The sequence below is a fragment of the Fukomys damarensis genome, unplaced genomic scaffold (genome assembly GCF_012274545.1).
Source record: "Fukomys damarensis isolate Sample0158 unplaced genomic scaffold, DMR_v1.0_HiC HiC_scaffold_13, whole genome shotgun sequence".
NCBI classification, from domain to species: domain Eukaryota; kingdom Metazoa; phylum Chordata; class Mammalia; order Rodentia; family Bathyergidae; genus Fukomys; species Fukomys damarensis.
Genome location: NW_022900925.1, coordinates 499,155 through 513,810, shown reverse-complemented (window position 1 = coordinate 513,810; position 14,656 = coordinate 499,155). Strand labels below are relative to the sequence as shown.

The following is a 14,656-nucleotide window of genomic DNA, read 5'->3' as shown; positions in this document are numbered from 1 at the left end:
GAGTTGAAGTTGAGCTACAGGTTAAACAGAGTCCCAGAGATTTCTTTTTTGGCAATTATATTGTCAGGTAATAGTATAATTGTTGCTCTTCAGTACTCTTGACATTACTACTGTTATTTAGAGTATTTAGGTACTTGCTGTTTTATGTGGCTTCTGTGGAGCCAGATCTCAGAATCCTAGGGAAGGGGGCTCAGAATGGGATCTGGGAACTGTAGGATGCACACACTGGCCTGGCAATTTGAAAAAACCCAGGGCAAATGACCATGTGACTACCAGGCCACACGAGCAATAGACTTCCTTTTAGCCCCTTGTTCTTGACTCCCAGAAATCACTCTAGAAAACACCCCTTGTGACAGTTTTTAAAATCTGAGTTCCATGTAGGCTGAGCCCAATCTAATATGTTTCTAAAGACAGTGGATAATGTTTCTTTCCTGCAGGATTTCCTAGAGCTTTCATAGGATAGATACACTATGAACTGTCAGTAAAGAAAGACAAATGGAGTAGTAGTGTCTTGAAGAAATAAAAATATATGGCCCTTTAATGTTGCCTATTTTAGTCACTTTTCTCTTTCTGGGTCAAAATTTCAGACACACAGCTTAAAAGAGGAAAGGTCTTTCTACTTATTGTTTCAGATGTTTCAGCCCAGCACCATTTTGCTCCAAATGGAAACATTATGAGGGCTGGGGATTTAGCTCAGTGAGTCCACCACCTGCCTTGCAAGTGCACGTTAGATCCAAGTTAGATCTAAGTCTAACCAAGTTAGATCCCTGTACCCCCCAAATATAATAAGAAGAAAAGAAACATTGTGAAAGAGCGGTGAGGTAGAAGAAAATTACTCAGCCTAATGGCAGAAAAATGGGCAACAATGCAAGAAGAGATAGACCTTCAAAGCCACACCCCAGTGACTACCTCTTCCAACCAGACCATGTTGCTTCTCCTAACAGCCCAGTTCACTACGAACTCAATGGATCAGCCCACTGATGAGGTGGTGATGAATAGTGATGAATATTCGCTATGATTAGTGATGAATAGTCAATGATTCAGTAATCAAAACAATGTAATAATACCAAAAGCCAGCATAAGATAGATGCCCTGGTGGATTTTATCAGGTATATAATAAAGAACACCAATCACTGTCAAGTTTTTCAAAAATCAAAATACCTAATTCATGTAAGATGGCAAAATCACCCCAAAAACAAAGCCAGACAAAGGTATATTAAAAAGTTTTGGTTTTTTTAAATTGAGTTTATTGGTACAATCTAGGTATACAATACAGTTACATTCATCATTGGGTGGTGGATTTTATCAGGTATATAATAAAGAACACCAATCACTGTCAAGTTTTTCAAAAATCAAAATACCTAATTCATGTAAGATGGCAAAATCACCCCAAAAACAAAGCCAGACAAAGGTATATTAAAAAGTTTTGGTTTTTTTAAATTGAGTTTATTGGTACAATCTAGGTATACAATACAGTTACATTCATCATTGGGATTCTGTGCCTTTACATAACAGGTCTTGATTCTCATTTTTTCCCCTTGTCCCTGCCCTCCCTTCACCCTCCTCCCCTCCCCATTTACAAACACTTTATTTCCACTTTTTCAGTTTCTCATATTTTTTCCTCCCCTTTATTACCTTTCCCCCACCCTTCCCACTTTCCCTACACCTTTAGCCCTTTACTTCCTATTTCACAGTATTATCTCATTAGGATCCTGTGTACTATTATAGTTTTTGCACCAAAGAAACTATTCGGTATTTCAGTTAAAGAAATCTCTGTATGAACATTAAAAATAGGGAACCCTAAAATAAAACTGAAAAGGAAAGTAAAAGAGAAAAGGCAATGATGTAACATTAAAATAATCCTTAATTCTGGAGATGAAAATGTTCCCCGAACATATTAAATTGCTTCTTGTTCTTATAGACTTATCTAATTCTTTTTTTCATTATTTAGAGAATACTTTATTAGTTTCTGTAATCAAACCCACGTAGATATGACCTTACATATTTAGTATGATGTGTTACCCCTGTACACATGGAAAAAATAAAAATAAAAATAAATTAACATTTCTAGACCAACATGGCTGTCCATTTCTGTACAATGCCAACTCAACACAGTAAATTGGGATGACTTTTTCCAAAGTTGGCAGCACCGTTAAAGTTTCCCAAAATTCAATTTATATATATATGTATATAAATTTATATTTATATAAAAAGACTAATAATAGTATGTTATACATCGATGGCAGCAACAGCTTTTCCAGGTTCTGCAGTCATCTGAACAAAATTATAGACATTCAGCACATTCCATTAAAAAAAACAAAAAAAAACAAAGAAAAGAATAATATCCAGAAAACAGCAAAGTTCTGTTGCTGTTGTGGTACCTGGCACCATTTTTTTTATTAGCATCTTAATCATCATCTGGAAAGAGAACATTCCAGAGTAATATAATTAAATGTAGCTCTGATAAAGCAGAGTCCCTACTATGCATCATAAAGCAGGTACAAGATATTTTACATTCATAGAGGTATGATACAGTACCATCCTACATCGATAAAACTAGAATCAGTTTTGGTTTGAAATTTACTTTATCTGCAAATAAGATTGCTACCCTTGTAATTTTCTGGGCTTCTCTCCCATGGAGAATTGTTTTCTATCTTTTCACTTTCAGTCTATGGGCTTCTTTTTGCACTAGGTGTGTTTCTTGCATACAACATGTTGTTGGATTTTGCTTCTTAGTCTATTTTGTCAGTCTATTTCTCTTGATTGGTGAGTTGAGACCATTGACATTGCTGGCTATAACTGATATGTACTGACTTATTATTGACATGATATTGGCCTTTTGTTGACTCTTTTTACTTTTTTACCTTCTCCTTTTAATTTCTTGCCTTGCCTATTTGATTTGCTCTGTTGGGCCTCATGGTGTTGTTGCCTTCATTGTCTTTTTCTAGGTTCTTGTTTAGAATTGCTTGTAGTGCTGGTTTGGTATTCATGTAGTTTCTCAGGTGTTCTTTGTCGTGGAAGTGTCTTATTTCCCCATCCATTTTGAAAGAGAGTTTTGCTGGATACATCAGTCTAGGTTGGAGGTTGTTCTCTTTTAGTACTTGAAATATCTCATTCCAGGCTCTCCTTGCCCCAAGGGTTTGTGTTGAAAAGTCTGCTTTGATTCTGATGGGCTTTCTTTTGTACATGATTTGTTTCTTTTCCCTTACTGCTTGTAGTATTTTGTTCTTCTGTTAGGTTTCTGGGATCTTGATTATTATATGTCTAGGTGTAGATTTTTTTTGGTGGTAGCTAGTTGGGGTCCTATATACCTCAGTTATCTGAATGTCAAATTCTTCTCCTCTGTTTGGGAAGTTTTCTGTCTTTAATTGTTTGAACAGCTTTTTAAAGTCATCTGTATTTTCTCCTGCTACTTCATGTATTCCTATCAGTCTTATGTTATTCTTCTTTGCATCATCTAGGAGTTGTTGGATCGATTTCTCATGATCTCTTACTGTTTTTAAGAGACCTCTCTTTTCATGGTCACTGACTGCAATCTTATCTTCTATATCTGAGAGTCTATCTTCACATTCTTTTATTCTGTTGCAAAAACTTTCAATAGAGTGTTTAATCTGGATATCTGTTTGAATCTGTTTTATGGATTCCATTTCTTTCCTATGTTGGGTGTTTATTGTTTCTATTTCTTTCTTATGCTGAGCCTTCATGGCTTCTATCATGGTCCTGAGCTCATCTATTTTTTTGTCAGTTTCTGCTCTAGAGTCTCGAATCACGACTTCCATTTTGCTCACTATCTCTATGGTTATCTGGGAAATTATTTCTATTTTGAATTTTTCTAGAGCCTGATTGATCTGTTTTGTTATTTTCTGTGCTTTGAGTTCAGGGTGTTCTGGTGGTTCACTATCGGCCTTTTCATCCTCATTTGCCCTACTGTCTGCCATTGGTGAACTGGAAGTCTGTCCTTGTGTCTTGCTTAAGTGTTTTCTCATTTTGATTTTTGTTGTCGGACTGTCCTTGGTTTAATCTCTGGATTATCACCCAAATCTTCCTGATGTGGTTGCCCCCTAGCTTCTGTGTCTCTAATGACCCACAGACATTCTCATCTTCATAACATCAGAGAAAACAGCTCATCAAATCAGCCGCAATGTTTTACCCCAACTGATACAATCAGCAACATATTAAGATCAAGCACAACTTTGACACTGACCACCGGTAGTAGTCACTAGTCTGTCACCCTTAAATCGTTTGAATTAAATTGAAATCAAGAAGCAGTCCAGAACATGTCTGCAGTGAACAAAATTTCAATATAGTGTGTTTACCATTTAATGGCTCAGACAGAGCGAGGATGCAAGACCCTTGATCTCAGTTAGCTGATGGCTGAACCCCCTGAGGCTGACTGACCTCGGGCTGCAAGGCCCACATTGAGTTCCCCAACCTTCTGAATAGTTGAACTCCACAACGTTCTATTACAGGTTTCCCATGCCTTTCTTTAAAGATGTTCAAAGTTGGGAACTCAGAAAAATACCCTTGATCATCACCTCTGCCTCTGCAGAGTGGGTCCAAAGACTGGCACAGTCAGGAGGACTGAGAGTGCCAGGGGGGGCTTATGGGGGTTCAGGGTTGCCCGCGCAGCTACCTTCACGGCGCTTGAGCGATGGCGGCTGGGTCGGGAGCAGGCGTGGCTCTCCTTCCTGCAGTGGATCCCTGCCCAGCCTACCTCCTGGTGCTTGAGCGATGGCGCAGACAAAGGTATATTAAAAACAAAACACAATGAAACAAAAACACGCTAGGCCAATATTCCTGAAGAATATAGACCCAACATACTCAAGGCAATGCTAGTAAGCTAAATGAACCCCACATTAAAAGGCTCAAGCAGCACCATCAACATTACAATCAATCTGAGCAGAGCAAGAATGGTTCCTCATGCACAGATCATTCAGCATCACAACCTGCATCCACAGAACGAAGCACAGACATCCTAACACCTCAGCACATTTGGAAAAAAGCATTTCAAACATTCAACATTCTTTCCTCAGAAAAACTATTCACATACACCGTATAGAAAGAACGGACCTCGGCACAGTGCCAATCCCACATCCCACACCTCACACGTGCCAAGCCCACACCTCACCTCATGATCAAACAGCCAGAACCTGAAAGATTTTCTTCTAAGGTCAAGAGCAAGATAAGGTTGCCCACCTTGCAACTTTCAGTTCAACGGACTACTTGATGTCCTAGCTACTGACCTCAGTCCAGAGGAAGAAACAGAAGGCTTCCAAACAGAAAGGAAGAATTAAGTGTTGTCTCTGTTTCCTGAAAACAGCCTTGCATCTAGAAAACCTGAATCCACTAAAATTCTGTTAGAAATGATGAACAAATTCAGTTGTGTTGCAAGACACGATATCCATTTCTATACCTCCACCTAACCACCTCAAATTCAAAGAACATAATGCAATATATAATTGGAACAAAAAGAATGGATATTTACGTAAAATTTAACATAATTTGTCTCTAGTATCAAAATTATACAACACTGATGAAGTGAATGAGAGGCACATGTAGGAGGAAAGATATACGATCATTGTGAATTAGAAGAAATAATATTGTTCTAATGTCCACACTATCCAAAAGCAACCAGCAAAATCAATGCCTTTCTTGTCAAAACATCATGACATTTTCATAGAAATAGAAAAAACAATATGAAAATGAATATGGAACTACAAAAGACTGCAAAGAGCCTCATGGTATACATAGAAAGAAGATAGTGGAGGCATCATGATACCTGATTTAAAGGGTACAGTTTAAACTGACAGCCATCAAAACAATCTTATACTGCACCCAGAACAGACACACAGATTAAAACATCCCAGATACAAACCAAAGCACATAGTCACTAGGAGTTTGCTTTTGAGTGCCTCTCCTTCCTTCCTTCCTTCTTTCCTCTCTTTCTTTCTTTCTTTCTTTCTTTCCTTCTTCTTTCTTATTTTTGGTCAGTCTACCTCTTTGGAAATCCCAGTGAAGGTGGTGCCTTAGCGTCCTAGTTGCAGGGATTATAGGCATTTGTCACCATTCCTTCCCCAATCAATGATTTTTTAATGAAGCTATGAAGAAACCAGGTCTGGGGTTAGTGCCTCACAGCAGTCTCTGAGGCTGAGGCAGGGAGTTCACAAGTTCAAGGGAAGCCTCAGAAGTTCAGCCACTTATCGAAAAATTGTTCAAACTGAAAAGGCTTTTAAAAGTAGAATGTAAAGTACTTTAGTGCAAGAACCTTCATTCAATACGCAGAAATTGAATAGAAAAAAAAAACCTGGAAGTGTGAGAGTCGGCGAAGATGTGTTTTACATTGGCCTGGTCTTTCTAGAGTGCAGTCTGACCTGAATAGCTTGAGCCTTCACTCCGTCTTGGACACATTAATGTTAAAAATGGTCAGATTCCATGTTCAATGAAGAAATGGAGAATTCAAAGTTTATCAAAGGATACAAAGTCTCAGTAACAACGGAGAAGAAATTTTAGTGATCTTCTGACGTGCATGGTGACCACAGTTCCTACGAAGTGTATCTTTTATAAATGCTGAATGTGTGATTTGTAATCCTATTCACAGCGAAAGAAACCATAGGATAGTAAAGTGGTAGATGTATTAACTAGATTGAATCTTTCTGCAATGTGTCTAGAGATCCAAACAGAATATGTTATTCCATGAATATACACAACTAAGGTTAAGTACTAAATGAGGATATTGTACACCTGTAATCTTAGCACTCTAGGAGGCCGAGGAAAGAGGATCACGTGTTTAAACTTAGCCTAGGAAATTTAGTGAATTAACTAGACGCTGTCTCAGAATGTTAAAAAAACAAATTTTAAAAGTGCACGGGAATCTAGCTCTTTAAGAAATCTCTGAGATCATTGTGCACACCATATTAACAATTGTTCTCTAATTATTGTGTTATGAAATATCTTCATTCTTTAATAGATGCATGCAGAGTATTGTCATACTATTTTTATTAACATCTACTTGAAATAAAAAGAGAAAATGTACTTAAAAACAACAACAGCCACGGAAACTGCTTCAATTCTTAGTATTAAAAAATAAAATTTAGGAAAAGAAAGTTCAAATTCTCTTCATAATAAGATATGCACATCCTCAGAGGATGTATTTAGTATTATGTTGAGGCCATCTCAGTTAAAAGATTAAACATAAAACTTGTGAACGGTGCAAATTCCTGACAGCAGACCAAGGTCTGCATGGGGATGAAGCCCACGCAAGGTGTCGTGAGGGAAGCACGGACACAAGGAAATCCGGCAAAGCTTTGTTTGGTGAGATTACAGGTGACTCTTTTGTCTTTTTCAATTTTCTCCAAAACAAAACTACTCAGTTTTATGAAATGTTCTTAGCATTTTCTCAGGCTGATTGTATGCACGAAAATCAGAATACAGTAATCATGCCAAACGTGATATTACAATCCTCACCAAATCATACCAACAATAACAACAAAAGAAAAATCACGGCAAGTCTGCTTCCAAAAACTGCTGCAAAAGGTACTTCAAACATTTGTCAGTGTGCAACAATAACCTGGAATTGTAATTTACTGAGTTGTTCTAAAACAATTTTTTTAAGTGAAACATACTCTGACAATAAGATCTAGCCATTTCACGTCTAAGGATTTTCCACAGGATATGCAAGTAAAAGTACACAGATGCAAATGTATCACAATCATCACACCAGCCTCATATTCAAGGGTCTAAACTGAAAACAGCACCAATGGCCATCAGCAGATGGAGCCCGCAGGACTCACAGATCCTCCACACAATGGCGAGCCACAGCTCCACCACCGCCGAGAGGCAGCATGGGTGGAACACAGCATGGTGACACTGCTTGAATAAGACCTGCAAAAGAGCACTGCTGTGGAAAGGTGACAGTTCCATGACCGGCACAAAAGGCAAACTGTCCACCAGGGACATACAGCACACGGTCTGCCTGGGGTGGGCTGACGGGAAGTGAGAGCTGCAGCCACAAGTTTCCAAGTGCTGTGTGCACGTGTTCGGCGTCCGCACTGGGTGACGGTCTCCACAGCCTCACAATGGCTTCCCTTTGCAATCACCGCCCCTGTCCTCCTCACACCGGGCACAGTACTGCATGCTACAGTGTGTGATTCCATTCAGTATCTGTGTATGAATAAGGAATCATTCCTACGCATCTGAGTGTTGAAACTTGCTATGAATTCTCCTCTCCTTGATATACAGGGACTATAATAGGAAAGTTTTATATCCTTGAAGGAAACTGTTCTGGGCATTTGGGGAAAATCTCCATGCTCCCTTTTGCAATTGGAATGAAATTAAAATCAAGCCAGTAGAGAATATCATCCTCAAATCTGACAGATACCTAAACCATGACACTGAACCCTGAATCTTCAGAGAATGCCTGACACATCTTAAGCAGCTACCTGTTTATTGCATTAAAACATAGAAATTCAGTAGTCTAAAATTGTAGACGGTTTTTCTAGGTTTTTCTCTTGGTCTTTTAAAGAAGTTAACTCCACTAGGAAAAGAGAGGGGCGCTGTAGGATCTTTTCATACGAGGGGGAGGCTCAGCTATGGACCTGAACATATGACCTCACTTCCTGGTGATGAGTCCAAACAGAACCTGGAACCCTGTAGTCAACTGGCACCACAAAGCAGCGACAACTCTCTACCCAGTCACGTGGCTGGAGACAGTCATTAGAGAACATGCTGTGCTGCTTTCCAAGGTCTCAAGGCCGCAGGCCCAGGACCCAGAGAAGCGAAAGCACCAGGCAACAGGTGAGAGGATGGTTCACTCAGCCCAGACACTTCAGAACCCTGGCCAGGAACTGCCCAACTGCCATGGGCAGCACAGAGCAGGTCTCACCAGTCCCAGGCCGCGGGGGCCCAAAGACAAGAGGGAGCCCAGGGAAGGTGTCCCTAGGCTCAGCCACCAGCAGCTCGGAGCCACTGAGTCCTGGACAGGTCCATTTATGCCTGGTTACCACTTTGAGTTGACCTGAACTACTCCTACCTAGGTCACCATGAGTTAGAGTACTGGGCGGGACAAGATCATTAGTTAACCTCCTCCTGGAGCCTCCTGGAAGAGCCGGGGGTCCCGTCAGACACCCACCCAGGAGAGGGCTGGCAGGAGGAGGGCAGTACCCTGCCCACAACAGGGAGAAAGCTGTAAAGGAGCTTCTGGGGAGCACAAGGTTATCTGGGTAAAATCTGTGTCAATGGTCATCTGGCAGGGCTCATGCTTCCTGCCAGCTGCTGGGCCTTGGCATAACACACTTGCACGCACGACGCCCCCATGGAGCTGGTCCTTGGGTATCTTGTCTGCCCTGGGCCTGAACCGGACACTGGGGCCCCACAATGTCAACTTGGGCCAGCTTGGGCTCAGGCTCTACCTGTGAGCAGAGGGGACTCAGTACTGAGGCCCGTGGAGGACAGAGAAGACTGTGGGGCCACACAGCATAATCAGCACCTCCCTCCAGGGCTTGACAAACATCGGGCCTATAGTCCTGCTCCCAAAAATTCTGGGGTCCTCTCTGCTCAGCCTCTACCTTTGCCAGGTTCAGGTCACTGTCCACACGTTGGTGGGAGAAGGAGAAAGTGACACAGATGCTAAGTCGCTTCATTTCCTATCATGCTGTAATTCCCATCTCACCTCTTTGTAATCCTAGACCAAGTGTCCCTGTGGCACTGCCCCAACTGTCCTTCCCTCACCCCTGTCTCCAGCCCTTACACATCATCATAGAAGCAGCGCTGTGCTTACCCGACACATCAGGCTATGATACTTGCTCTATTTTCCTCTGGGACTTGCTGTCTCACAGAACTCATGCAGGCCCTGCAGGTCACAGGATCGGGTCCCCTTGTCATTGGATGAATGAGGCCTTGAACATAGCCGTTCGGCCTTCCAAGGCTAAGGCTGATTCTTTAACAGGATCGGGCCCTTGTCATTGGATGAATGAGGCCTTGAACATAGCCGTTCGGCCTTCCAAGGCTAAGGCTGATTCTTTCCTGGGGACTTTTCATCAGAAACCAGGGGACCATTCTGTGTGACCTCATAAAACAAAGTGAGATCATGGAGGAGCCTCTGTCTTCTCATTTCTACACTGGGAGGTCAATGCAGGTATCTTGGGCTGTTGCTCTTCATGCATAGAGTTATATACAACCTCTCCTCCTCTGAGGAACCGCTCTGAACATGCGATGAGTCCTTAGTGTCTCTTGTAAATGCTAACTTTTAATAGTAGAATCCCTTTTCTTCTCTGTCCTTCCTGTGACCCCTCTGGAATGAGCCTGTATGGACCATGTGGACTGTGGTCTTCGCCTCAGCTCCAAATTCTTTAGATCAAGTTTTGGAATACTGATTCCATGTGTCCAACTTTCTCTTCATAGAATGGAAATCATTCAGCTGACAGCCTGGCAGAGCTCTGCTCAGTGAGCACAGTGCAGGCAGGGCCACCCCACACCGGGATGGAGCCCCTGGAACAGGACTTCCCGGACAGGAACAGCAGGTGGGTATCATCAATGCGTGAATGCACATGAAGAGACACTGGGCGCAGACACTTTTCTAGGTACTAACCATGAGCTTAGAAGCAGAGCAGATGCAAACCTTCCCCTTTAGTGTTCCAGTGTTGGACGCCACAAGTCAGCCATGGCAGCAGAACACGTATTGCTCACATGACAGTCGATTTGACAACTGCCTGTCCTCCCTAGATGTAGATACAAACTGTGCAAGAGGTGGCCAGAAAAGGCACAGAGACATGAGCCACACATCGCTGCATGAGCTACAGACTCAACACTCACTGCTACTCACAGACTCTTACTGACCACACACTTCTCAGACATTTATGGAGCAGCAGCCCTGAGCCCTCGAGTCCAAGGACCCAGCACAGACCAATCGCTGTGCTCATGGAGCTGACCGGCCAGTGGAGAGGGCCAGAGAGACATTGTGTCAGGCTTCCCTAAGAAGACAGAGAGGTGCCACCCCACTAAATAAGGACTCCCTCACTTGAAGCCTTCTGTGAGCCTCTCAGGGCTGCCTGGGACTGCCTGTGCCATTGTGGATGGGGAGCCGGTGGGGCTGGACACTGCACAGACTAGGCAGGAGGCCCACATGTTCAGAGCAGCAGGTGCCCTGCACAGGTGCTATGGAAAGAAAGCCCAGTCATCTCAAGCTGCTACCTACCTTTCTTCCCCAGGTCCTCTTCTGCTGTTCCAGACTCCTCACTAGAGTGGAACTCCCAGATAGATTTCATCGAGGAGCTTCTCCTGGACCAGCTGGAGCCCCCTGAACTCCCGGAGGCAGAGCCCCAGGATGAGGAAGATGGTGGTATGAGTCTGTGTATCTGTGGGCCTGTAGGTAAGATATGGGTCTTGAAACACAGCAAAGCTTTGAGCTGCTCAGGGGCCCAGTAACACTGAGACACTGGGCAGTCAGTGTGGGGATGCAGACTGGGAGGACTTCCTGGGGCTGTCTTGGTGCACACAGCTGTCTCTGGCAGGCAGTGGGTTGTGCCCCAGGAAGGAACATGGACAGTCAGTGATCTTTTCTCCTCTTGCAACTGCAGTGCCAGCTCTAGACCACGCTGAAGTCCCACCTGCTGACCTGGTGCCACCTCCACCTGCAGCTCCCTCAGCAGCTCTGGCCCCACAGCAGGAGCCAGCACCTGGAAGCCCTGCTCCACCAGCTGCAGAGCTGGAACTCCTGGCTCCACAGCAGGGATCCTCACTTGAGCTCCACCTGAGGTCAGCTCTTGACCCACACCTGCCGTTCCCCTGCCTTACTGATTTAGTTATTATTGTGCTGATTGCTGCACTTACTTCCCGGAGACAGGTCAATGATTGAATTAATGTAAATTAAATTTAAGATTTTATTCTTATTTACAATGATCCGCTTGGTGCATTCTGAGTGTGTTCTCAGTCATTTATGATGTTGTTAAGATTTAGTCTTACTTAAATGTTAGAATTGTTCACATTGTTGCAATTATTGATGTGGCATGAAGTGCATTCTCAGTATTGCACAACCTTCACCACTGCCCAGTTCCAAAATGTTTTCCTTTATTCTGCATTCAAAGGTATCTGTTCCCACCATTCCTGAGAGTTCCTGGCTACCGTTTCTCCTATGTCTTTGCAATTTACCTATTCTACATTTTTCACAACACTGCGAACAGATTTCTCTTAGGCAATAGAGTCTTGGAAGAGTTGGATTCATCTGGGTTTGGAAAATTCTAGATGGATCGCATCAATTTCTCATTCATGTATTCATGAACACTTGGGAGGGCATCACAAAGGGAAGGAGGAATCTTTTAAAAGTCACTGATATCTTCATTGTTGTCATACTTGTGATCATGGCTGTATTGGAATATGCATGTCCAAATTTACCAAATCCTACTGATTAATTTTATTCAGGTCATTTATATCTATTCCACATAAATCAACCATTAAAACATGAGGCCCAGCAGAGTATTTCGAGAAAAGTCTACCAACCCAGAATCGAAAGTCTACTTCAGCATGGGGCATGTCCATTGCAGTCTCCTGCAGTTTATTTCCACACACTGTCATGAACATGCCCGTTCACCCTACCTTGCTTAGGACACAGTGAATGTGCATGAAGTCTGGCTCATCACATCACCACCTGTAAGACATTTCTTCCCCAGTAGTTGTGTCAAGTAACAAAGAAGGCACATGAACACAGGCAGATTAAAAATAATGGGGTCTTATGTACATAATGACAGGGAGGACTAGAATGGCCATGAGGCAAACAGGTGTGGGCAAATGGGCATTGAGAAAGAGCAGTGGACATCAGCCAGGTCTAAGGTACCAAAAGCCAGCCCAGAACTCAAACTCACCAGGTTCACGTCTACACCAGGGAAGGTGGTGATGATTAAACAGCTCTTTTTTCCTCCCACAGAGGGGTGTCTTCAATCTGAAATATTTTTTACTGGGATATAGACCTGTACCTGGAACCAGAGTGGACCTGCCAAACCCACGTTCTATCCCTGTGTGGGATCTGTAGTTGCCGTGATTGTTACTGGGCCTGGTGGGCTATTGGCAGAGGCCAAGGTGTTGCTCCTGCAGCTGTTCATCCTGGTTCTGCGTGTGATGCCATCACTGCTAGCAGTGCCATGATTGGAGTCATCTGTAGCATTCACAGAAGCCCCTTGAGCAATTTCCCCCATGCTATATGTGGACCAGGCTAAAGTTGTTCCCCCAAGGGCCAGGCACTGTACTGCCTCTGGGTGCTTGGGCATCAGGAGAAGTCAGGCTGATCACTGGTGCAGAGCCCACTGAGGTTCCACAAAGAGCGGGCATATTCCTTCAGACTTGGGATCCCCAGTGCAGGCCAAGTGGCAGCTTCTGGATCCGATGGGTGGTGTAGAGTTGCCTGGGGTCCTTGAAGGAAGTGGACCTGTGAAGTGGCATAGGCTTAAGGCAAGGCAGTGCTGACATTGCCTCCAAGCCCAGGCAACACCCTGCCTAATGGGCTGTAGTTGACATTGGCAGCGTGAGGTGACTTGAAGATGATGGCCTTAGAAGGAGGGATTGTATCCATATCACCCAAATCAGAGGCTGTGTGGATGGTGCTGGTGCAGAGGTGGAGAGAACACCATGTGACCCTCTGGCACCACGGTGCTCAGCAAGAGAGCACTTCCACACTACAGGGCTGTGTGTGATTCTACATCCGTGGGATATTTGGGAACTGAGGCCCACAGAGGGTCACAGCTAGGGAAAAGGCACAGATCATGGGCAGAGTACCCAGGAGAATGGAAAAGTTCAGAGGAGAAAGAGCTCATAGCAAAGGACTCAGACAACTTGAAGGCTTTGGAGGAGCAGCCCCCAAGTTGGTGGTGCCCTCTTGAGAAACATTCCATGGGGAAATGATTTCAAGCAGCATCCCAAAGGGTACATACACACCTATAAACACACACACACACACACACACACCTATAAACACACACACACACACGCACACACACTCTTGCACTCAGTGACGTCATAGGTGCGACACACGGGTAGTTCAGAGGGAAAGTTCCCTGATTTCTTTAATTAATCACTATGCCTAAAATTCTCACCTTGTTCCTGGGCTGAATGAGCCCTGGGACCTGCACAGAAAAGGCCAATATGTTACTTGCCATCTAGGAGCTCACAGCCTGGAGGAGGAGAGGGACAAAGCCCCAAGGAATGTAGTGGAAGAGATGACCGAGTGCTAGGTTACCTAATAAAGCAGTGCCACACAGAGGGCTGAGGCCACCACATGGGGGCAACTGAAAAGGCCTCCCTGAGGTGACACTGATGCCTGTAGCTGATGACAAGAGGGACCTAGTCCTACCCAAGGCTGGGAGTGTGTGGCAGTGGCCAGGGATCAGGGATCTGGAGATTTAAAATCAAAATTGTTCTTAAGTCAGAAAAGAGGTGAGAAGCGGGCACCTTGTGGCTGGAGAGAATCAGGGAGGAAAGGAGAGGAGGGAGAGACCAGAGCAGGGCCAGAATCGCAGGTCTGCTATAGTGTATCAGTGACCCACTTATGTATGAAACACACCTTCAAACGTATCCCATGCAACAGGCCAAGTTTGGTTCTCTCAGAGTTTCTGTGGAGCAGGGATCCAGGGGGCTTTCCGGGGCGGTGGCTTCTTCCATGATATCTCAGGAG

General features: G+C 43.8%; 1 protein-coding gene across 1 annotated transcript; it reads left to right on the top strand.

The window, feature by feature from the left end:
- Positions 1–8,663: 8,663 nt before the first annotated feature.
- LOC104858073 (actin cytoskeleton-regulatory complex protein PAN1) lies at positions 8,664–11,851 on the top strand. The gene is made up of 4 exons (XM_010618182.1): positions 8,664–8,793; positions 10,399–10,517; positions 11,205–11,365; positions 11,574–11,851. The coding sequence occupies exons 1-4, from the start codon at positions 8,722–8,724 to the stop codon at positions 11,849–11,851; spliced, it is 630 nt and encodes a 209-aa protein (XP_010616484.1). The 5' UTR covers positions 8,664–8,721.
- The last annotated feature ends 2,805 nt before the right edge of the window (positions 11,852–14,656 follow it).

Excerpts from the sequence above, each read along its gene's own strand:
- LOC104858073 (XM_010618182.1), top strand. The coding sequence starts at position 8,722 with ATGCTGTGCTGCTTTCCAAGGTCTCAAGGCCGCAGGCCCAGGACCCAG. Across the intron at positions 8,794-10,398 it reads GCGAAAGCACCAGGCAACAG|AATGGAAATCATTCAGCTGA; the intron begins GTGAGAGGATGG and ends TTCTCTTCATAG. Across the intron at positions 11,366-11,573 it reads GTGTATCTGTGGGCCTGTAG|TGCCAGCTCTAGACCACGCT; the intron begins GTAAGATATGGG and ends TTGCAACTGCAG.